At 52.1% G+C, this 25031-nt stretch overlaps 1 protein-coding gene across 2 annotated transcripts in view; it reads right to left on the bottom strand.

Annotated features, from left to right (window-relative positions):
- GTPBP10 (GTP binding protein 10) overlaps positions 1–24312 on the bottom strand; it is a 49376-nt gene extending 25064 nt beyond the window's left edge. The window contains exons 1-8 of one of the 2 annotated variants that reach the window (XM_075315599.1): positions 24205–24312; positions 22720–22913; positions 20467–20558; positions 20145–20289; positions 4718–4791; positions 3915–3967; positions 2567–2674; positions 2160–2237 (exon numbers count right to left, since the gene is read on the bottom strand). In XM_075315599.1, coding sequence (XP_075171714.1) covers positions 2160–2237; positions 2567–2674; positions 3915–3967; positions 4718–4791; positions 20145–20289; positions 20467–20558; positions 22720–22913; positions 24205–24237 — 777 coding nt within the window. In that variant the 5' untranslated portion in view covers positions 24238–24312. The remainder of the gene's footprint in view (positions 1–2159; positions 2238–2566; positions 2675–3914; positions 3968–4717; positions 4792–20144; positions 20290–20466; positions 20559–22719; positions 22914–24204) is intronic. The other variant, XM_075315598.1, reaches the window with a different exon arrangement.
- Between the last annotated feature and the right edge of the window lie 719 nt (positions 24313–25031).

The following is a 25031-nucleotide window of genomic DNA, read 5'->3' as shown; positions in this document are numbered from 1 at the left end:
AGGGGAACCTGCCCAATCCTTTCGAAGACCCTCAGGAAAGGGATAATGCAAATCGATGGACTTACCGCTGGTAAATACCCTGTCCGGCTGTTGCCTGTGGCTGCGCAGTAACTCAGCGAATTCTGGATGTCCGCTGAATGTGTTCTGGGCCCGCTTCACCCGCTTAAAGGAGACCTGGGTGCTCTGGGAGGAGACTGGGTCCACCTGTACCTTCAAGGTCTGGTTTACTGCTTCTATCAGGCTATTTACCATGTGCCGAATATCGGCCGCCTGCTCTGAGTCCTGCAGGGGTACCGCATCGGAATCATCCTCGGAGCAGTCAGAAGCCTCCCTGGAGGACTGACGGTCTGGACCTGGGGATGAAGGTAAAACCTGGGAAGAGTCTGAGGACGAGACCTGGCGGGTCCGTTTCTGAGCAGCAGAGGAGGACCCTGCAACGGGGCTCACCTGCTCCGGGGGCAATTGCGCCGGGTCTGCGGGAATCTGGGCGAGCGTCGGCAGCAGGCGTAGAGCTTGCGCGATGGTCCGAGAAGCCTCAGAGAGGGAATCTACGGACTGGGACAGGGACGCTAGCCAGTCGGGGGGGGGGGGCGGGACGCAGGGCCCTGCAGCATATGGCGCTGTGGCGTCTGCGGTATCAGAAACGTCGGCCGCGGAGTTCTGCGGAGGCTGTGCGTCTGTAGAACAGACGGAGCATAGTGGGGCGTCCTGACCCTGGGAGAATTTGGAGCTGCAGGAGGAGCATGCAAAAAATAGTGCAAAGGGGGCCTGCTTGGATTGGGTGGGCTTAGCCTTAGGCATGGTGCACACAGGTACTCTCCCTGGTGGCTGCTAGGAAGGAGACAGGAGAGGGTTAACTCGTCCCTAAACTCAGAGAATGCTACCTAGTGAGGGCTACTCCTTAGGAGCAGAGCTTACCCAGGTCCTGCGTGCTGCCCACCAGTCCAGAAGTGGAGTCCAGGAATGAGCTGGCCAGAAAAGTCAGAACGCCGGCGCGCTGCAGCCTCAGGGGACCAGAGGCAGGCTAAAATGGCGAGGGGACGCTGGAGGAGGCTGGGGGAGGAGCAGGATTCCGGCGCGAAAAGTCTGGAGGATTCACAGCCCTTACCATCTGCCAGGAGGCAGAGCAGTGGGAGGTACAGAGGGAGACGACCGGCGGCCAATAGCGTTGCAGCGGGGGCGTGGCTAGGACGCAGGAGCGACTAGGCCGAGACCGGGGACTAAATTTATGGATGGGGCCGGGGGAAAGAGCAGGGAAGTCGGATCCTACCTGCAATCGGCGGCGCCGGCTCAGCGATGGATGCGGTGCAGGCAGAGCTCCCTGGCCCTGCCTGTGAACAGCGCTGCTCGTCCAGGAAGGCTCCGGGGGAGAGCGTGCTGAAGGCAGGGTAGTGGGCATCATGATGGGGGTAGACAGCCCCCTATGAGGAGAAGGCAGCGTGACAGGGCCCCATCTATCACAAACGCTGCTGAGGTTCCATCCCTGCTGTATTCCCCTGTACGCCCTTTGGGGTGATACCTCAGGGCGAATCAGGGGTGCCCACAAAACAACCTGCCCACACGCGCACCCCCGGGAGTGGTACCACGGGGACGGGCGGGGGAGAGGGCCCCGAAGTCTCAAGCCCCTGCGACCCTGGGGAGCGGTACCCACGGGGCTGCGGAGAATGAGTGAAGCGAATACCTGCAGAGAAGAAGACGTATGAGAGCGATGAGCGGCGCCGAAATAAAATAAAAAAGCGCAAAAACATACATGGCTGAGGGGGGCCGAGACGGCCCACATCAGCCTCCTACGACACTAAGCTAAAAACTGATCTGAGCCCGCCTCCGGCTCGGGGTGTATGCTGCTAGGGAGGAGCTAACTTTTTTTTGTTTACTTAGTGTCAGCCTCCTAGTGACAGCAGCATAACCATGGTCCTGTGTCCCCCAATGAAACGATATATTATATATATATATATATATATATATATATATATATATATATATATTTAGTCAGCACAGCGGGTACTCCCCAACGTCAGGACAGCGGGTACTCCCCAACGTCAGCACAGCAGGTGCCCACCGACGTCAGCACAGCGGGTACTCCCCAATGTCAGCACAGCGGGTGCCCGCCGACGTCAGCACAGCGGGTGCCCGCCGACGTCAGCACAGCGGGTACTCACCAACGTCAGCAGCTGTACCGTCTCAAAGGCTGTTCTGAACGGAGTCTTGACGGAAAGCTGAAATCCAGAAACATCGACCTGGGAATGGATACAAAACCGACAGCAGCCAATCAGGAATTGGGTTTCATAGGGTAAATCAGAAAAGTCCGAATCGACGATATGTGTGAAGATTGTCTGTGGTGTATGAGTATAATCATGCCAATAATAATCCATTAACCCCGCGGCTCTTCCCATCTCGGCCACTAGATGGCACCTCACACATAAGGCACCATGAAGCACCTTCTCAGGGGGTCCTATCTGGGGGCGCCCCCCCAAGTGTTAGCAGCGAACCCCTTCTGTTTCTTTTCCGCACCACCATATTCATGTATTTGATATACAGGAGTCATAAGATACATCAGAAAACGTACAACGAAGAGCAGCTGCTTCGTGCGCTCCACGTGCTTCAGAAATTTGTGGCCCATTCCTCTGTTGATGTGCGCACCTTCTATTAAACCTGGGAGATCGGCAACTGAAATCTGCAGAAAGACACGACCCAGGGAATGATTACAGAAAAAACGCATTATAGGTACAAGAAATCATTAAAGGGGTGCACGTCTTCAACAGTCCTAGTATGTTTGGAGGTCCTCCTGACAATCGGGGGATCACAGGTGCTAGGACCCGCTGTGATCATTTTATATTTGGGGAAAGCTGTCAAAAAGTGTTCAATTCCCGCGCAGCGCCACCAGAGGGAAATAAAGTATTACATGATGCACTTTGAAATTAAAATATATCCGTCATGGATCGGTCTCAGGAGCCGAGCCCGCTCCACTAAGGGCAGGTGCTGGCTGCGATAGACATCGAGCTCCGCTTCTAATACCTTTATATGGTAAATGGTGTCACTCCAAACTACAACCCCATTAATCTGACAACAGAGTACGGTCCCAAAATCTGAAAGAAGACGATGAGATGGAAGAAGAAACAATCTGCACAAACATTCAGAAGCATGGCATGTACAGCGTGCACACAGAAATTCAGGAGTGCGGCCGTACAGCGTGCACACAGACATTCAGGAGAGCGGCCTGTACAGTGTGCACACAGACATTCAGGAGTGCGGCCGTACAACGTGCACACAGACATTCAGGAGCGTGGCTGTACAGCGTGCAAACAGACATTTAGGAGTGCGGCCGTACAGTGTGCACACAGACATTCAGGAGTGCGGCCGTACAGTGTGCACACAGACATTCAGGAGTGAGGCCTGTACAGTGTGCACACAGACATTCAGGAGTGCGGCCGTATAGCATGCACACAGACAGTCAGGAGTGAGGCCATACAGTGTGCACACAGACATTCAGGAGTGAGGCCTGCACAGTATGCACACAGACATTCAGGAGTGCAGCCGTACAGTGTGCACACAGACATTCAGGAGTGCGGCCTGTACAGTGTGCACACAGACATTCAGGAGTGCAGCCGTACAGTGTGCACAGACATTCAGGAGTGCGGCCTGTACAGTGTGCACACAGACATTCAGGAGTGCGGCCGTATAGCATGCACACAGACAGTCAGGAGTGCGGCCGTACAGTGTGCACAGATATTCAGGAGTGCAGCCGTACAGTGTGCACACAGACGTCTAATGAACACGTGCATTTCTGTGGCAAGAGGATGACCAATATGGCACCACTTATCGCTATTTATAAGCTAAAAAATATATTGCTCCTAAATGTCAGATGAGAGTCCAGCTATTCCATCAGGCAGCAGCGGCGTGCACATGGGCAGTACCTGCTTGTAGTCCGGGTACATGATTTTTCCCACTTCGGGTTGCACGGTTGTAACTATAAGACAAAAATAATGAAGTCTTTAAATGTAAATCAGACTTCAACCCGTTAATGACTCGAGATGTATATCGTCATCACAGGCCATGTGCAGGGAGGGGGCATTATACTGGGCAGATGCCAGCTGTGTTATACAGCCAGCACCGGCCTCTAACATAAGTTGCTGGAGCTGGTGCTGATCACTGCTGTTTAACCATTTAGATGCTGCTGTCAACCACTGGTTAATCCACCACGTCCCCCCCACCCCCACCGTGGGCAGCCTTTGGGGCACCATTACTTTAACACTTAAAAGTCAGTATTTCCGTGAATGCATTCATTCTAGTCCATATCACACGGATGTCATCCATGTGCTGTACACGCTTTTCCACAGACCCATAGACTTTTATTGGCCCTTGTCATTGGTGCTGATGGTAAAAAACGAACATAGGGATCACACGGCCATACGTGTGAAAAATGGAGGTGTCAAAATCAACACTTATTTTAATGAAGGATACATGTGAACGTGTCTATAGTATGTGTAAAAATGGACACCACAAGTAACGGTGACACAGATGTGTGAATGGGGGGGTCTTATACAGCTCCACTCCGAGTTTCGCCATCCAAACCGCTGCATCAGGAGAGCGTGCACACACTTAGTGGAAAAACATCTCAGCGTTGGTGCGGACTGGACTGAGCAGCCATCTATGCTTCATGGCTCGGCTGTCAGGCTGTATCCCTATAATTATCGGTATGCATCTGCTGATCACTTACATGGATAGTCTGCAATCTGCGGTTTGGCATGTGAGATACTGCTGAGTAATGAGGACTTGCCAGCATTAGGAAACCTGAAAAAGAAATACAAGTATCACTGATTAGTGCTTGTGCGGAGCGTGCACACTGCCTGCGCCATGCATGCTGCTGCACAGGGCGCAGCTTGTTACCCCTCTTGTGCATAAGGAGCGATTATCACACAGAGATTTCTGGAAAAACCAACACTTTTTGGAGTTAAAATACCCTTCATAAGCAACTAAGCGTCCGGCAGCCTCATTGGCCATAGACACAAGAGTCAAACATCCTGACTTGTCCAGCTCAGAGACATATAGATAACGACAGGTGAATGATTGGCAAGTGGTTGTAGCATAGAAAAATAGCCGTACTCTCCTCCAATTGGCCCCTTAATGACCAACAATACCCTATTAACAGGGCTTGATCTAGAGGGCTATGTTTTTATGGCACTGTACAACCCTGACTGCACAGGAGATATCGAGTCAGCCACCGGACCCATGACTGCTCAGAGACGACAAGGCACTCACGCGCGTTTCTGCCTCCCCCATAGGTATATACATACGAGTACTGTGCATGCAATGAAGGCAGCGGCCGTATCCTTTGGTCCCAGCAACCATGTGGATACTAGGAGGTTACACCCACCAGACAAGACCTGGCATCACCCGTAAAAGGACCAATCTGCCACCAGCAGTTCCTAGTTAAAAAGAAGGGAATTTTGTTTACTTACCGTAAATTCCTTTTCTTCTAGCTCCAATTGGGAGACCCAGACAGTGGGTGTATAGCTACTGCCTCTGGAGGCCGCACAAAGAACTACACTTAAAAGTGTAAGGCCCCTCCCCTTCTGGCTATACACCCTCCCGTAGGAGTACGGATTCCTCAGTTTTAGTACCAAAGCAAGAAGGAGGAAAGCCAATAACAGTTTCAAAAACAAATTCAATCCGATAACTAGATCGGAGAACTTAAGAAACAACGTGAACAACATGTGCACCCGAAAAAAACGAAACCCTAAAAACAAATAGGGCGGGTGCTGGGTCTCCCAATTGGAGCTAGAAGAAAAGGAATTTACGGTAAGTAAACAAAATTCCCTTCTTCTTTTTCGCTCCTAATTGGGAGACCCAGACAGTGGGACGTCCAAAAGCAGTCCCTGGGTGGGTAAAAAGATACCACATGAACGGGCTGTCATACAGCCTCTTCCTACAGGTGGGCCACCGCCGCCTGAAGGACCCGTCTACCTAGGCTGGCGTCTGCCGAAGCGTAGGTATGCACTTGATAGTGTTTGGTAAACGTGTGCAGACTCGACCAGGTAGCCGCCTGGCACACTTGCTGAGCCGTAGCCTGATGCCTCAACGCCCAGGATGCCCCAACGGCTCTGGTAGAATGGGCCTTCAGTCCAGATGGAATCTGAAGCCCAGCAGAACGGTATGTGTGAAGAATTGGTTCCTTGATCCACCGCGCCAGGGTGGATTTGGAAGCTTGCGATCCCTTATGCTGACCAGCGACTAGGACAAAGAGCGCATCCGAACGGCGTAGAGGCGCCGTGCGAGAAATGTAAATCCTGAGTGCTCTCACCAGGTCCAACAGATGTAAACCCTTTTCAAATTGGTGAACTGGATGCGGACACAAAGATGGCAAAGTGATATCCTGATTGAGATGAAAGGAAGAAACCACCTTGGGAGAAAACTCTGGAATTGGACGCAGTACTACCTTGTCTTGGTGAAACACCAGGAAGGGAGATTTGCAAGATAACGCCGCCAGCTCGGACACTCTTCGAAGAGATGTGACCGCTACAAGAAAAACTACCTTTTGTGAAAGCCGAGAAAGGGGAACCTCTTTCAAGGGCTCGAAAGGCGGCTTTTGAAGAGCAAGGAGAACCTTGTTCAGATCCCAGGGTTCCAATGGCCGTCTGTAAGGAGGCACGATATGACAAACTCCTTGGAGAAACGTGCGTACCTTAGAAAGCTGTGCCAAGCGCTTCTGAAAGAATACGGATAACGCGGAGACTTGACCCTTAAGCGAGCTAAGGGACAAACCTTTTTCCAACCCAGACTGCAGGAAGGGAAGAAAAATTGGCAATGCAAATGGCCAGGGAGAAAACCCTTGAGCCAAGCACCACGCTAAGAATATCTTCCACGTTCTGTGATAGATCTTAGCTGAGGATGGTTTTCTAGCCTGTCTCATTGTGGCAACAACTCCCTGAGATAAACCTGAGGCCGCTAGGATCCAGGACTCAATGGCCACACAGTCAGGTTCAGGGCCGCAGAATTCTGATGGAAAAACGGCCCTTGAGACAGCAGATCTGGACGGTCTGGTAGTGCCCACGGCTGGCCTACCGTGAGATGCCACAGATCCGGGTACCACGACCTTCTTGGCCAATTTGGAGCGACGAGTATGGCTCGCTGGCAGTCGGACTTGATTTTCCGGAGAACTCTGGGTAACAATGCTAGAGGTGGGAACACATAGGGGAGTCGGAATTGCGACCAATCCTGAACCAATGCGTCTGCCGCCAGCGCTCGGTGATCGTGAGACCGTGCCATGAAAACTGGGACCTTGTTGTTGTGCCGTGACGCCATCAGATCGACGTCCGGCGACCCCCAGCGGCAACAGATCTGTTGAAACACGTCCGGGTGAAGGGACCATTCTCCTGCGTCCATGCCCTGGCGACTGAGAAAGTCCGCTTCCCAGTTTTCCACGCCTGGTATGTGAACTGCAGATATGGTGGACGCTCTGCTTTCCACCCACGTCAAAATCCGCTGGACTTCTTGAAAAGCTTGGCGACTGCGTGTTCCCCCTTGGTGGTTGATGTACGCCACCGCTGTGGAGTTGTCCGACTGAATCCGAATCTGCTTGCCTTCCAGCCATTGTTGGAAGGCTCGCAGAGCAAGATAGATTGCTCTGATTTCCAGAACATTGATCTGCAAGGTGGACTCTTCCTGAGTCCACGTCCCCTGAGCCCTGTGGTGGAGAAACACCGCTCCCCACCCTGATAGGCTCGCATCTGTCGTGACCACTGCCCAGGACGGGGGAAGGAACGACTTTCCCTGTGACAATGAGTTGGGGAGAAGCCACCAACGTAGAGAGTCCTTGGCAGTCTGAGAGAGGGAGACCGTCCTGTCGAGGGACGTCGATCTCCCATCCCATTGGCGCAGAATGTCCCATTGGAGAGGGCGCAGATGAAACTGCGCGAACGGGACTGCCTCCATTGCTGCTACCATCTTTCCTAGGAAATGCATGAGGCGCCTCAGTGAGTGCGACTGGCTCTGAAGGAGAGATTGCACTCCAGTCCGTAGCGAGCACTGCTTGTCCAGTGGAAGCCTCACTATCGCTGATAGAGTATGAAACTCCATGCCAAGATAAGTCAGAGATTGGGTCGGGATTAGATGAGACTTTGGAAAGTTGATAATCCACCCGAAAGTCTGGAGAGTGTCTAGCGCCACCTCCAGACTGTGTTGGCATGCTTCTTGAGAGGATGCCTTTATAAGCAGGTCGTCTAGATACGGGATGACCGAGTGACCCTGCGAGTGCAGAACAGCTACTACTGCTGCCATGACTTTGGTGAAGACCCGGGGGGCTGTTGCCAGACCGAAGGGTAACGCCACGAACTGTAGGTGCTCGTCGTGTATGACGAAACGTAGGAAACGCTGATGCTCTGGTGCAATCGGCACGTGGAGATACGCATCTTTGATGTCTATTGATGCTAGAAAATCTCCCTGAGACATTGAGGCTATGACGGAGCGTAGGGATTCCATCCGGAACCTCCTGACTTTTACGTGTCTGTTGAGCAACTTCAGATCCAGGACGGGACGATACGATCCGTCCTTTTTTGGGACCACAAACAGATTGGAGTAAAAACCGTGACCCTGTTCCTGAAGAGGGACGGAGGTCACCACTCCTTCCGCCTTTAGAGCGGCCACCGCCTGCCACAGAGCATCGGCTCGGTCTGGTGGTGGAGAAGTTCGGAAGAAACGAGTTGGCGGACGAGAACTGAACTCTATCCTGTACCCGTGAGATAGAATATCTCTCACCCAACGGTCTTTGACGCTTGCTAGCCAAATGTCGCCAAAGTGGGACAGCCTCCCACCGACCGCGGGCGTGGGTATCGGAGACCGCAAGTCAGGAGGACGTCGTTTTGGCAACGGTTCCTCCGGCTGGTCTTTTTGGGCGTGACTGAGACCTCCAAGGATTTGAACGTCTCTGGTCCTTTTGAGTCTTTTTTGACGAGGCGAATTGGGACCTGCCCTGTCCTCGAAAGGACCGATAACCAGACTGACCCCTCCTCTGTTGGGGCTTGTTTTGTCTGTGTTGCGGTAAGGAAGAGTCCTTACCCTTGGAGTGTTTGATGATTTCATCCAAACGCTCTCCAAACAATCGGTCACGAGAAAAAGGCAAATTGGTTAAGCACTTCTTGGAATGAGAATCTGCTTTCCAATGTCTCAACCACAGAGCCCTACGCAAAACAACTGAGTTGGCTGACGCCACTGCCGTGCGGCTTGTAGCGTCCAGAACAGCATTAATCGCGTACGACGCGAATGCCGCCATTTGCGAGGTCAATGGTGCTACCTGCGGGGCAAATGCACGTGTGACTGAGTCGACTCGCGCAAGCCCGGCCGTGATAGCTTGGAGTGCCCATACGGCCGCAAAAGAAGGCGCTAATGACGCTCCAATCGCTTCATAGATGGATTTCAGCCAGAGCTCCATCTGCCTGTCAGTGGCATCTTTAAGTGCCGCTCCATCTTCAACAGCAACCAAGGATCTAGCTGCAAGCCTGGAAATTGGAGGATCCACTTTTGGACACTGGGTCCAACCCTTGACCACTTCAGAGGGAAAAGGGTAGCGTGTATCTTTAAGTCGTTTAGGAAAACGCCTTTCAGGATAAGCGTGGGGTTTCTGGATTGCGTCTCTGAAGTCAGCGTGGTCCAGAAAAGTGCTTAATGTACGCTTAGGGTATCTGAAATGGATTCTCTCGTGCTGCGAAGCTGACTCCTCTACAGGAGGAGCTGGTGGGGAAATATTCAACATCTTATTGATGTTAAATATAAGATCATTAACTATGGCGTCACCATCTGGTGTATCTAGATTGAGAGCGGTCCCAGGATCAGAATCATGATCAGTTACGTCCGCCTCATCACCCATAGATTCATCCCGCTGGGATCCAGACCATTGAGATGAATGTGAAGGCCCGTCATAACGAGCCCGCTTAGGCTGCCCGGGGCCATCGTCCGAGTCAGAGTCTTCACCCTGAGGTGTAGATGCCCGTCCCGGAGCTAGGAGCTGAGGGGGACCAGGGGGCAATGATTGCACAGTGTCCGTGGTCTGAAGTACAGGCCTAGCTCGCAATGTGTCAAGAATTTGTGACATAGTGAGAGACATTCTGTCAGCAAAAGCTGCAAACTCAGTTCCTGTCACCTGGACAGCATTCACAGGTGGTACACCCTGGGACACGTCCAGCAGAGGTCCCGACTGTGCAAGCGCCGCAGGGGCCGAGCACTGCACACAATGGGGGTCCGTGGAGCCTGCCGATAGAAAAGTCCCACATGCGGTGCAGGAAGCATATAATGTCTGTGCTTTGGCACCCTTGCGTTTTACGGGCGACATGCTGCTGGCTCTCTGCATGTGAGAGAGTCTATAGCCAAAAGGGCGACCAGCGCTATGCAGTACAAAGTATTTGTAGCAACAAAATACTGAGAATACTACGAGCACAAGAGGGGGTGAGCCCTGAGGGCTGCTTACCGCCCGCTGCAGCGGGTAAGAGGCTGCAGAATGCCTTGTCTGGGTCTCCCCGGCTCCCCTCTGCAGCGCAGCGTGTCTGGCAAGAATGGCTGCCGGCTTGTGTGGAGAGGGGCGGTCCGTGGGAGTTCCCAAACGAAAGTGCGGGAACAGTGTCCCCTCTGTGCTGACTGTGAGGGCTGGAGTATGTAAAAACGACTCCAGCCCTCAGCGCTGATGCACTGGCCAGCGTCCCGCCCCTCTCCTGACTGGCAGGTCTGGGGGCGGGAACGAACGAAAGCAGGCCGCAAAAGCCGGGGACTCGAGTTATCAGCGCGGCCGCCGTAAAAGCGCGGGCCGCGCTGAAGTCCCCGGCGCACTACAAGTGCCAGCCGCGCCGCTATTCCAGCGGCCGGCGCGACCGAGTCCTAGACGTGGGCAGCGTCCCGCCCCTCTCCTGACTGGCAGGTCCGGGGGCGGGAACGAACGGAAACAGGCCGCAAAAAGCCGGGGACTGTAGTTATCAGCGCGGCCGCCGTAAAAGCGCAGGCCGCGCTGAAGTCCCCGGCGCACTACAAGTGCCAGCCGTGCCGCAGCCCCAGCGGCCGGCGCGGCCGATCCCATAAGTGTGCCTGCTTCAGCTAAGCTGAATGAGGCCATGGCACAGGCGCCGCAGCGCTGACGTCCCCCGGCGCACTACAACACCCAGCATGCTGCGGTGTGAGCGCCAAATGCACGGGGACCCAGAGTACCTTAAGGAAGCAGGGCCATGTCCCTGACGTACTCCGCTCCATCCAGCATCTTCTCCAGGGGCTGTAGATGGAGCCCGGTCTCAGTGCCTGGAGACCGGTAAATCCCACTTCACCCAGAGCCCTGTAAAAAGGGATGGGGAAGGAATCAGCATGTGGGCTCCTGCCGCCGTACCCGCAATGGGTACCTCAACCTTACAAACACCTCCGACATAAGTGGGGTGAGAAGGGAGCATGCTGGGGACACTGTATGTGTCCTCTTTTCTTCCATCCGACATAGTCAGCAGCTGCTGCTGACTAAAAACAATGGAGCTATGCGTGCGTGTCTGACCTCCTTGCGCACAAAGCTAAAACTGAGGAATCCGTACTCCTACGGGAGGGTGTATAGCCAGAAGGGGAGGGGCCTTACACTTTTAAGTGTAGTTCTTTGTGCGGCCTCCAGAGGCAGTAGCTATACACCCACTGTCTGGGTCTCCCAATTAGGAGCGAAAAAGAAAACCCAAAGCACAACAACAACAACAACTACTACTGCTACCACCACCATAAAATACACTAAAAGTATTCCTTTGCCCTTTTGTGGAATACATAAAAAAAAAAAGGAAAATGATAAGTAAAAAATATAAGGTTGGTAAAACATATATAAAAATATAAGGCAAGGTATTTTAGTTATCGTATTTAAAAAAGAGAATTTTGTTACTTACCGTAAATTCTTTTTCTTATAGTTCCGTATTGGGAGACCCAGACATTGGGTGTATAGCTTCTGCCTCCGGAGGACACACAAAGTACTACACTTAAAAGTGTAGCTCCTCCCTCTGAGATTATACACCCCCTGGTGAGCCAGTCCCAGCCAGTTTAGTGCAAAAGCTGAAGAATAGCCACCCACAAGTAAAGACAGAGCAAGAACCGGAACAACCGGAGACTCTGTCCACGACAACAGCCGGTGATAACACGCGGAACAAGAAATTGCCAACAGGCAACAGGGAGGGAGCTGGGTCTCCCAATACGGAACTATAAGAAAAAGAATTTGCGGTAAGTAAACAAAATTCTCTTTTTCTTTATCGTTCCTTTGGGAGACCCAGACCATGGGACGTCTCAAAGCAGTCCATGGGTGGGAAGAAACAGAAAAACTAAGAAGTAGGCGGAGCCTAACTTCACAAATGGGCGACAGCCGCCTGAAGGATGCGTCTGCCCAAGCTCGCATCTGCCGAAGCATGAGCATGCACTTGGTAGTGCTTTGAAAAGGTATGCAGGCTAGTCCAAGTGGCAGCCTGACAGACCTGCTGAGCCGTAGCCTGGTGCCTGAAAGCCCAAGAGGCACCGACAGCTCTGGTCGAGTGTGCCTTGATCCCCGGCGGGGGAGGCACCTGAGAACACTGGTAGGCATCCGAAATGGTCGACCTAATCCAATGGGCTAAGGTCGGCTTAGAAGCAGAGAGGCCCTTGCGCCGACCTGTGGTTAGCACAAAAAGAGAGGTGCACCGACTAAGAGCAGCGGTGCGAGACACATAGATCCGGAGAGCACGCACCAGATCCAGAGTATGCAACGCTTTTTCAAAGCGATGAACAGGAGCCGGACAAAAGGAAGGTAGGGTAATGTCCTGGTTAAGGTGGAAAGGAGAGACCACCTTAGGAAGAAAATCCAGAGTCGGACGGAGAACCACCTTATCTTGATGAAAAACCAAAAAAGGTGACTCCGAAGAGAGCGCAGCCAAATCGGAGACTCTCCTGAGGGAAGTTATGGCCACTAGAAAGACCACTTTCTGTGAAAGACGAAACAAAGAAACCTCCCTAAGAGGCTCAAAGGGGGGTTTCTGCAAAACCGTGAGAACCAAATTGAGGTCCCAGGGATCCAAGGGCCGCCGGTAAGGTGGAATGATGTGAGACGCGCCCTGCATGAAGGTGCGGACCTGAGCCTGCCGGGCGATACGCCGCTGGAACAGCACTGACAGAGCCGAGACTTGTCCCTTGAGAGAGTTGACGGACAGTCCCAGCTGCAGACCGGACTGTAGAAAGGACAGAAGGGTCGGCAAGGAAAATGGCCAAGGAGGATGGCCGGAAGAGCGACACCAGGACAGGAAAATTTTCCAAGTCCTGTGATAGATCTTGGCGGAGGAAGACTTACGGGCCCGAGTCATAGTGGAGATGACTTCAGGAGGGATACCAGAAGCCGTCAAGATCCAGGACTCAAGAGCCACGGCGTCAATCTGAGAGCCGCAAAATTCTGGAGGAAAAACGGACATTGTGAGAGAAGGTCTGGACGGTCCGGAAGGTGCCACGGCACCTCTACGGACAGATGGAGCAGGTCTGGGTACCAAGCTCGCCTGGGCCAGTCCGGAGCAATGAGGATGACTCGACGGCCCTCCATTCTGATCTTGCGCAGGACTCTGGGCAAGAGAGCTAGAGGGGGAAACACGTAGGACAGACGAAACTGGGACCAGTCTTGAACCAGAGCGTCCGCGGCGAATGCCTGAGGATCGTGGGAGCGAGCCACGTTAACGGGAACTTTGTTGTTGTGACGGGATGCCATTAGGTCCACGTCCGGAGTGCCCCATTTGCGGCAGATTGACTGAAAAACTGCCGGGTGCAGGGACCACTCGCCACTGTCCACGGTTTGACGGCTGAGATAATCTGCCTCCTAGTTTTCCACGCCTTGAATGTGGACTGCGGATATGGTGGACTTGGAGTCCTCTGCCCATTGAAGGATGCGTTGTACCTCCAACATTGCCAGGCGGCTGCGTGTCCCGCCTTGGTGATTGATGTAGGCAACCGCTGTCGCGTTGTCTGACTGGACTCGGATGTGCTTGCCCGCCAACAGGTGGTGAAAAGCTAGGAGAGCCAGAAGCACGGCTCTGGTTTCCAGCAGATTGATCGAAAGGGCTGACTCGGACGGAGTCCAAGTGCCCTGCGCTCGGTGGTGGAGACATACCGCTCCCCAGCCGGATAGACTGGCATCCGTGGTGAGGATCACCCAGGACGGGGCCAGAAAAGAGCGCACCTGAGACAGAGAGAGGGGCCGAAGCCACCACTGAAGAGAGCTCCTGGTCTGTGGCGACAGAGCCACTAACCTGTTCAAGGAGGAAGGCCGCTTGTCCCAACAGCGGAGAATGTCCAGCTGCAGGGGACGCAGATGGAACTGGGCAAAGGGAACAGCCTCCATTGACGCCACCATCTGACCCAGCACCTGCATCAGGCGCCTGAGGGAAGAACGGCGGGGCCTCAGCAGAGAGCGCACCGCCAGTTGGAGGGACTGCTGTTTGACTAAGGGCAACTTCACAAGTGCCGGCAGAGTCTCGAACTGCATCCCTAGGTACGTGAGACTCTGGGTCGGAGTCAGAGTGGATTTGGGAAGATAGACAAGCCACCCGAATTGGGCTAGAGTGGCGAGAGTGAGCGAGACACTCCGCTGACAGTCTGCGCTGGATGAAGCCTTGACTAGAAGGTCGTCCAGGTAAGGAATCACTGCCAACCCCTGGAGGTGCAGAACCGCAATCACTGCTGCCATGACCTTGGTGAATACCCGAGGGGCCGTGGCTAACCCGAAGGGGAGAGCCACGAATTGGAAATGTTCCTCTCCGATTGCAAAACGTAGCCAACGCTGGTGTGAAACTGCAATTGGCACATGCAGATAGGCATCTCTGATGTCGATGGATGCCAGGAAATCCCCTTGGGTCATTGAGGCAATGACTGATCGCAGAGACTCCATGCGAAAATGCCGCACCTGAACATGCTTGTTGAGAAGCTTGAGATCCAGGATGGGCCTGAAGGAACCGTCCTTTTTGGGGACTAGGAAGAGATTTGAGTAGAAACCTCTGAACCGTTCCCGGGCGGGAACCGGTACAATTACTCCGTTGGCCTGCAAGGATGCCACGGCCTGAGAGAAGGCGGCGGCCTTGGAGCAGGGGGGAGTTGACAGAAAAAATCTGTTTGGCGGGCTGGAAGAGAATTCTATCCTGTAGCCGTGGGAGATGATATCCCGCACCCACTGATCGGAGACGTATTGAAACCACGCGTCGCCAAAGTGGTAGAGCCTGCCACCGACTAAGGATGTTGCTGGAGCGGGCAGATAGTCACGAGGACGCTGCCTTGGCGGCAGCACCTCCTGCGGTCTTTTGTGGACGCGCTTTTGGGCGCCAGTTGGATTTTTGGTCCTTGGCTGAGTTAGTGGACGAGGCCGAGGGCTTAGAGGACGACCAGTTGGAGGAACGAAAGGAACGAAACCTCGACTGATTTCTGCCCTGGACAGGTTTCCTGGTTTTGGTTTGTGGCATGGAAGTACTCTTCCCGCCAGTAGCTTCCTTAATAATTTCATCCAGCTGTTCACCGAACAGCCGGGACCCAACAAAAGGGAGTCCAGCAAGGTACTTCTTTGAAGAAGCATCTGCCTTCCACTCTCGAAGCCACAAGATCCTGAGGATAGCGAGGGAATTAGCCGAAGCCACCGCAGTGCGGTGAGAAGCCTCCAGCATGGCAGACATGGCATAGGATGAAAAAGCTGAAGATTGGGAAGTTAAGGTAACCATTTCGGGCATAGATTCCCTGGCGATGGAATGCATCTCCTCCAGAGAAGCAGAGATGGCTTTGAGAGCCCACACTGCTGCAAAAGTCGGGGAGAACGAGGCCCCTGCCGCTTCATATACAGATTTGGCCAGAAGGTCAATCTGGCGGTCAGTGGAATCCTTAAGAGAGGTGCCATCAGCCACCGATACAACGGTCCAGGCTGAGAGTCTAGACACCGGGGGGGTCTACCTTTGGGGAATGAGCCCACTCCTTGACCACCTCAGGTGGAAAGGGAAAACGGTCATCAGAACCACGCTTTGGGAAGCGTTTGTCAGGACAGGCCCTGGGCTTGGTCACAGCGGCCTGAAAACTAGAGTGGTTAAAGAACACACTCTTTACTCTCTTAGGCGAGGTAAACTGGTGCTTTTCTGCCAGAGAGGGTTGTTCCTCTGATACTGGCGGGATTGAGATCCAGTACAGAATTAATGGACGCAATCAAATCACGAACATCTGAGTCACTTTCGGACAGATCAATGGGGTACATGGAGTTAACCTCCGAGCCCCCCGTAAAGGCATCCTCCTCGTCCTGCGAGTCAGCTCCTGAATCAGAGCCGCGGGACGAGGAAGGAGAGGGAACCCTGTGTCTCTTCTTAGAAGGACGGGGTCTGGGACCAGATGATGAATCCTCTGTGAGCTCCGGTCCTGAGAGACCCCTAGCAGCAGAGGCACCCTGTGAAGGGGGCTGATGCATATTCAGCAAAGTCCTGGACAGAAGTCCCATGGAGTCGGCAAAAGACTGGGAGATAGACCTAGAAAAGGATTCTACCCAAGCCGGGGGTTCAGCCACAGGAGCAGGAGCAGACTGAGAGACCACTGGGAGTGAGACTCCAGGCTGTGGCACCGTCAGGTTAGAGCAGGCATCACAATGTGGGAATATGCTCGGTTCAGGCAGCAGGAGCTTACATGCAGTGCATACTGAATACAGCTTTGGAGCCTTGCTCCTCGTGTGAGACATGCTGCTGGAGTGGGGGCTCTGCCAGAGAATGACCCCCAGAGAGTATATACAGAGGTCCACAACCAGAGGTTGTGGCTTACCAGACCGCTGGAGCGGTGTTGTGTGCCCTCCAGATCCCGAAGCCCGGACCCCCAAGCACAGCACCTCAGCAGGGATGCTGCAGACCAGCGCTGCAATGACTGATCGCAGGGGGGAACGCTGAGAAAATGGCCGCCGGAGCGGAGAGGGGGCGGGACTTGTCATTGGGAGCGGGATCTGGAGGGCCATAGAGACCTACAGGGGAGGGGACATACACTGCAGTGAGGAGTGTCCCTCCCCTGTGCAGAACGGCCGCCGGGCGGAGCCGAGCCTATCCCTCTGCATGAGTGACATGCGAGGGCAGAGAAACCAAAACTAGGCCTCCGGCGAAGCCGGGGCCTAAATTTGAGCGGTGCGGCCGGCGCGCAGGCACCATCGGCGCAGTTCTCAGGCGACATCCAGAGAACCCGCCGGAAATGTCATAAAACACAATCTGCACACTCTCCCACAACAATAAAGTACAGGGACCCCCAATATATAAACGTCTCAGGTACTTAGCTGCTGAGACGCAGGGTTCCAAGTCCCTGGGGATGAGTGCTCCGGTCCAGCAGGATCCTGAAGGGCTGCGGATGGAGACCGGTCTCCTGCCAAGCATGGAGAACCGTGCTGGCTCCCACTTCAAGCCAGAGCCCAGGAGGGATGGTGAAGGAGCGCGGCATGTAAGGCTCCAGCCTTGGAATCAACCTTAACAACACCGCAGACACAGTGGGGTGAGAAGGGACATGCCGGGAGTCCAGACATGGACCCGCTTTTCTTCAAACTCTTTCCAAAAATCAAAAATCAGATGAGAATGCATGTGTGGATGTATGCCTCCTGAACACAAAGCGATAAACTGGCTAGATCTGGTTCTCCAGGGGGTGTATAAGCTCAGAGGGAGGAGCTACACTTTTAAGTGTAGTACTTTGTGTGTCCTCTGGAGGCAGAAGCTATACACCCATTGTCTGGGTCTCCCATAGGAACGATAAAGAAATATATATATATATATATATATATATATATATATATATATATATATATATATATATATATATATATATATTACACATATATACACACACATATTTATTATAATATTAGTTTAATATTGTTTAAAATATTGTTTTAAGTAGTAATATTATTATAATAAAAAAATTTATATATATATTATATATATATATATATATATATATATATATATATATATATATACACACACACACACACACACACACATACATACACATATCTTTATATTTAATATTAATTGATATAACTTATTATATTATTTTTTTTATATATAACTTTTTATTATAAATATTATATATATATATATAAAATTATTATTATTATTTACCCCCTTCCATTTTTTAAACAATTAAATGCAAAAAAAAAAAAAAGCTAAAAATATGTTAGATCATTAAGATATAAAACACTGTGCTCTTCATTCTGCCCGTTCCCTTTCATCAGACTTTTATACACAGAGTTCAATAAAGCAGCAATGGCTTCGTGTTTGATAATCCTTTATAAAGGGTCTTTGCACAGTGATGTCTCCATCAAAGGAAATTTAACGAAATTGCTGATATATGATAAAAAACACAATGGAGGATGGGACGGCGTGCGGTGATGGAGCGGTGGAGTGAGCCCGGGTCAGCCGGTAAATGAGCGGTGGATAGATGTCCAGAGAGCAGCACTTCACCTCCGCTAATTAAAAAGGCACAGAACAAACAATGGAGCCTCAGCGCCACTTCATACGTAACCTTTACATTCATCTCTACAGTTAAAGCTACGGACTTGCGCAACATCGTATATAAATTATAGAGCCAGAGTTAGACGCAGGAGGCAGATAAAGACGGCTGAGCGGCGGCTCTGCTTCACTGTATTACACATATTGTTTTTATTTCCTAATTCTATATATTTTTTTAATTTTCATTGTGTAAATGATTACTGGGTCGGATATGCTGCTCTGCTCCGTCCGGCCGCCGGCTCTCCTGACCTTGAGTTATTGCCTCCTAGGCAGATAGCTCAGGTCAGGAACAGCGACGGTCGGGCTGGATCTTTCATCCGGAGCACGGTATTTCTTGCATGAATGTATGAAGCCAGCCTAAAGGGTGCTTTACACGCTGCGACATCGCTATCGATATATCGTCGGGGTCACGTCGTTAGTGACGCACATCCGGCGTAGTTAGCGACATTGCAGTGTGTGACACGAAGGAGCGATGATCAACGAGCGCAAAAATCGTTCAAAAACGTTGCTCGTTGACACGTCGCTCCTTTCCTTAATATCGCTGCTGCAGGTACGATGTTGTTCCTCGTTCCTGCGGCAGCACACATCACTGTGTGTGACACCACGGGAGCGACGAACGTCTCCTTACTTGCCTCCACCGGCAATGCGGAAGGAAGGAGGTGGGCGGTATGTTCCGGCCGCTCATCTCCGCCCCTCTGTTTCCATTGGGCGGCCGCTTAGTGACGCCGAACGCACCTTCCCCTTGAAGGAGGGATTGTTCGGCGGTCACAGCGACGTCGCTGACAAGGTATGTGCGTGTGACGCTGCCGTAGCGATAATGTTTGCTACGGCAGCGATGAACAAATGTCGCACTAGCGACGGGGGTGGGTGCTATCGCTCGCAACGTCGCTAGCGATGTCACAGCGTGTAAAGCACACTTTAGAGAGGACATGTTTTCCCAGAACTATATATGAAGAGATTAATGAAACAGCAATTTAAAGGGGTCGTCCACTACTTTTACATTGATGGCTTATTTATAAGATAGATCATTAATGCCTGATCGGTCGGGGCCCGACACCCCAAACCCAACTGATCAGCTGTTCTCGGTGCCGGCGGCGGCAGCAAGTGCCTGGAAATGCTCAGTTCCGGAGCTGCCCCGTCTTCTGATAGTGGCAACTGGATACTGCCCATTCTCCTCTTCAAATCAATAAGAGGAGGACGTGCAGTACCCGGCCATTATCAGAAGACGGAGCTGCTCTGAAATTGAGCATTTGCAGCCGCCGCTGAAGACACCTGATAAGCAGGGGTGCGGGGTGTTGGATGACCTATCCTAAAGAGAGGTCCTCAATATTAAAGTAGAGGATAACCTCTTTAAATCGAGATTGCACCAAATCCATTTATTTTTGTATGAAGAAAAGTTGCACACTAATAATTTTAAGATCTCTGCTTGCTGTTGTTCTATGAGAGGACCATACCAGGTCCATTCACATCGTGCTTTCCAATGCCGTTAGCCATGGCACCAGGCCTTTGCTACATAGCAGAGGATAACATGAGGGAGGTCCAAAAGCGGAGACAGCAAAGCCTCCCATGGACCCCGACATAACCATATTCTGTGGCTCCTGTTTTCTCCTGGTGGGATTGGATCATAGGGATAATGCCGCTACTCACCCGACTAACCCCACATCGGCAATCAGCTTCATATCCAGACGGATGATTCTTTTCTGGCCTTTGGCAGGGAGAAACTCTGTCCTGAATCCTCCGCCCAGACCTCCTCTGGCCACTCGCAGCTTGTCACCGTCCTTATCCAGCTCTCCTAGAAGTAGATGAGAAGAGGTAAGACAGGTCCCATCCAAAGCTTATGCACCATTCACTCATGTAGCAACACAGAGATAGATCACCCCAAAAAGTGTAAATTAAGAACTGATACATCTAATCATTTTAGTTTTCCTCCCTATGAGGACCGTACAGCAGAGATGGACGCGGAGCTCACCTAGGTTAGTGCCATCGTCAGTAGTGATGGCGATGCCAACAGGAACATCCACCTGACAGTCAGCCCCAGACGGGCCTTTGAGGGATCGAACACTGAGAAACAACAAAAAGAAGGTCACAGATGACACACAGCTGTAAGTACGGTATATAGACATAAGTAAGTGCACCCTCTGCACCCCCACATTACACCTACAGGAGCTTCTCTGACCCCCCATTCTACATTCATAGACATATGGAGTCGGCCCCTCTGCAGATAGAACAGCTCCCGCTCTTCTCGGAAGGTTTTCTACAAGATTTCGGAGGTGTCAATGGGAATTTTTGCCCCTTCAACCTTAACATTTGTGAGGTCAGACACTGATATTGGGGAGAGGCCGGGATCACAAACCCTATTCTAATTATAGGTGTTGGATGGGGTTGAGGTCCGGGCTCTGTGCGGCCGATCATGTTCTTCCACTAAATTCCCCCATAATGGCCGTATGGACTTTGTGCAGTAAAAGTCCTTCTCTAAACTGTTCCCACAAAGCTGGAAGATACAATTGTCCACAATGTCTTTTGCTGAAGTATTAAAATTTCTCTTCACTGGAACTAGGGATCTAAGGCCAATCCCGGATAACAGCTGAGAGCTTTATCCTCCTCCACCAAACTGTACAGGGGGCACAGTGAAGTCAGGGGGTAACGTTCTGCTGACAGTCACCAAACCCAGACTCCTCCATCAGACGCAGATAGAGCAATGTGATCCATCACTGCACAGAACATGTCTCCTCCACAGTCCGGTGCTGGGGGCTTTACACTGCTGCATCCAACACTCGGCATTGTGTTTGGTGATGTATGGTTCAGAATTGTGCTTGGTGATGTACGGCTCGGCATTGTGCTTGGTGATGTACGGCTCGGCATTGTGCTTGGTGATGTACGGCTCGGCATTGTGCTTGGTGATGTACGGCTCGGCATTGTGCTTGGTGATGTACGGCTCGGCATTGTGCTTGGTGATGTACGGCTCGGCATTGTGCTTGGTGATGTACGGCTCGGCATTGTGCTTGGTGATGTACGGCTCGGCATTGTGCTTGGTGATGTACGGCTCGGCATTGTGCTTGGTGATGTACGGCTCGGCATTGTGCTTGGTGATATACGGCTCGGCATTGTGCTTGGTGATGTACGGCTCGGCATTGTGCTTGGTGATGTACGGCTCGGCATTGTGCTTGGTGATGTACGGCTCGGCATTGTGCTTGGTGATGTACGGCTCGGCATTGTGCTTGGTGATGTACGGCTCGGCATTGTGCTTGGTCATGTATGGCTGGCTCGGCATTGTGCTTGGTGATGTACGGCTCGGCATTGTGCTTGGTGATGTACGGCTCGGCATTGTGCTTGGTGATGTACGGCTCGGCATTGTGCTTGGTGATGTACGGCTCGGCATTGTGCTTGGTGATGTACGGCTCGGCATTGTGCTTGGTGATGTACGGCTCGGCATTGTGCTTGGTCATGTATGGCTGGCTCGGCATTGTGCTTGGTGATATACGGCTCGGCATTGTGCTTGGTGATGTACGGCTCGGCATTGTGCTTGGTGATGTACGGCTCGGCATTGTGCTTGGTGATGTACGGCTCGGCATTGTGCTTGGTGATGTACGGCTCGGCATTGTGCTTGGTGATGTACGGCTCGGCATTGTGCTTGGTGATGTACGGCTCGGCATTGTGCTTGGTGATGTACGGCTCGGCATTGTGCTTGGTGATGTACGGCTCGGCATTGTGCTTGGTGATGTACGACTGCAGCTATTTGGCCATGAAGCTCCTGGCGGGCGCAGTGTTTGTGCTGATGTTACCAGAGGAGGTCTGCACTCTGCAGTTATGGAGTCAACAAAGTGTTGGTGACTTTTCTGCCCTCTGCTCCTCAGCACTCGGCCCCCCGGTTTGTAATGTTACGGGGTCTCCACTTTGTGGCTGAGTTGCTGCAGTTTCTTCCCCTTCTCAATATTATCACTCACAGCTGATGGGGAAGATTCAGGAGGAAGAAATGTTATGAACGGACTTGTTTCCCCTGTGGCTCCTATTACAAGACTGCGCTGGTATCAGTGAGCTCCGCACCACCGGCCGCTCTGTCACATGGTAGTAACTGTAGATGGCATGGCGGGGTGGCCAGAGGTTATACACCAGGGAATGATAGGCTGGATGTTATACACCAGGGGGTTGAGCACCACGAGAACAGGTGTCTCAGGTCTCCATGTGACTGCATGACTTAAATATTCAGATAACCAGGACTCACCTACTATTAACCCCGACACCACCAACAAAGCGTTTCTGAGGAAACTTGTCCTTTATGTGTTTCATTGTGACTCCACTTTTCGCCACCACCCAAACGTCACCTCCTCTGCCGCCTTCTCCACCTAGCCGAGGAAGGCCCATACCTCCGGGGCCGCCCTTCACCAGGATCCTCAGGTTGTCTATGAGGTTTCCATACTACATGAAATTAAAACCAGACAAGAAATATGAGGATAAAAGCTGCAAGATCACGAACATCATACAATAACGTACCTATAAACCAATGTGTGCACCCTGATGTGACTCTACATCACCGTCAGGATGTGGATGTAAGAAGCGGCTCAGGAGCTGAGCTTGTGCCGTACAGGGCAGGCGTCGGCTGTGTTATACAGCCGGCACCTACAGAAAACAGCAGCGAGATCCAAGGATGCAAACTAGGATTTGTCCAAACCGTGATGAGCTGGATTATCGCACTGACTGGTCATTTTTACTAAACCATGACCACCATTAAAAAAAAAATCAATGTTGGAAACATTTATTTTTAACCATTTTATCGCACTTGGATTTTTGCTCCCATTTCCATTACATCATTTGGTAAAATGAATGGCGTCGTTCAGAACTACAAATCACTCCACAATTATCAGCCCTGTTATGTGAACGGAAGCAGGAAAAGATAGGAAGGGGTAACAGGGATTATCCTTACTGCTCCTGCTCTGGGGACATGATCACACTGACATCCCTCTTACTAATGTGGGCGCTATATACTGCACCACCCAGGAACCTTCTATATATAAAAAGGGGGGGGGGGAGCCAGGCACACCCTGGAAGGGGGAGCACAAAGCCCAGCACACCCGGGAGGCACACCCTGGAAGGGGGAGTACAAAGCCCAGCACACCCTGGAGGCACACTGTGACAGGGGGAGCATAAAGCCCAGCACACCCTGGAGGCACACTGTGACAGGGGGAGCATAAAGCCCAGCACACCCTGGAGGCACACTGTGACAGGGGGAGCACAAAGCCCAGCACACCCTGGAGGCACACTGTGACAGGGGGAGCATAAAGCCCAGCACACCCTGGAGGCACACTGTGACAGGGGGAGCATAAAGCCCAGCACACCCTGGAGGCACACTGTGACAGGGGGAGCACAAAGCCCAGCACACCCTGGAGGCACACTGTGACAGGGGGAGCACAAAGCCCAGCACACCCTGGAGGCACACTGTGACAGGGGGAGCACAAAGCCCAGCACACCCTGGAGGCACACTGTGACAGGGGGAGCACAAAGCCCAGCACACCCTGGAGGCACACTGTGACAGGGGGAGCACAAAGCCCAGCACACCCTGGAGGCACACTGTGACAGGGGGAGCACAAAGCCCAGCACACCCTGGAGGCACACTGTGACAGGGGGAGCACAAAGCCCAGCACTTCCTAGGGGCACAGGCTGAGATTTGTGGAGTGACGGAGGATGGGGGTGGTAGTACAGGACGGCTCACCTTCCGGAGCAGCGCTCTGCCGGCGCACACCATGGTCCGCACAGAGGACACGGGCAGAAGTCAATATGAGAGCAGCGGTGCGCTCCGGTTAGCGTTCCCACAGCAACAGTACAGCGGAAGAAACGTTCCGGACACACAGAGAGAAGACTCAGTCAGAGAGAAAGGGAGGAGAGGACACAGCCAGACACAAATGATGGGTGGATACAGAGATACATGTTTTGTATAAAGATAGACAGAGGATGTTTTATATATATATATATATATATATATATATATATATATATATATATATATATATATATATATATATATATTATATACACACACACACTGCCATGTATTCCATGGCGCTTTACATGTGAAAAGGGGCATACGTACACTAGTACAGTAATCATGAACAATACAAGGCACAGACTGGTACAGGAGGAGAGAGGACCCTGTCCATGAGGGCTCACAGTCTACAAGGGATGGGTGATGGTACAGTAGATGGGGGTAGAGCTGGTTGTGCAGTGGTATAATGGACTGAGGGATACAGCAGGTTGCAGGCTTGCCAGAAGAGGTGGGTTTTCAGGTTCCTTTAGCAGATTTCAACAGTAGGCAAGAGTCTGATATGCTGGGTAGAGCATTCCAGAGCATGGGGGAGGCACAGGAGAAATCTCATTATTCTTAAAGGCTTTGACCACTACTAGGACAACCCCTTCTAATTCCACGTTTTCCCAAGGGTAAAATAATAAAGCCTATACTCACCTCCTGTACCAGCATGGTTCCAGCAAGATTGCGTTCCCGGGGCTCACGTGGGGTTGTGACGTCACGTGGGCCCCGCATCC

The sequence above is a fragment of the Anomaloglossus baeobatrachus genome, chromosome 6, assembly GCF_048569485.1.
Source record: "Anomaloglossus baeobatrachus isolate aAnoBae1 chromosome 6, aAnoBae1.hap1, whole genome shotgun sequence".
Taxonomy (NCBI): domain Eukaryota; kingdom Metazoa; phylum Chordata; class Amphibia; order Anura; family Aromobatidae; genus Anomaloglossus; species Anomaloglossus baeobatrachus.
Note: the sequence above shows the minus strand (reverse complement) of the source record. Positions and strands in the feature narration are given on the sequence as shown.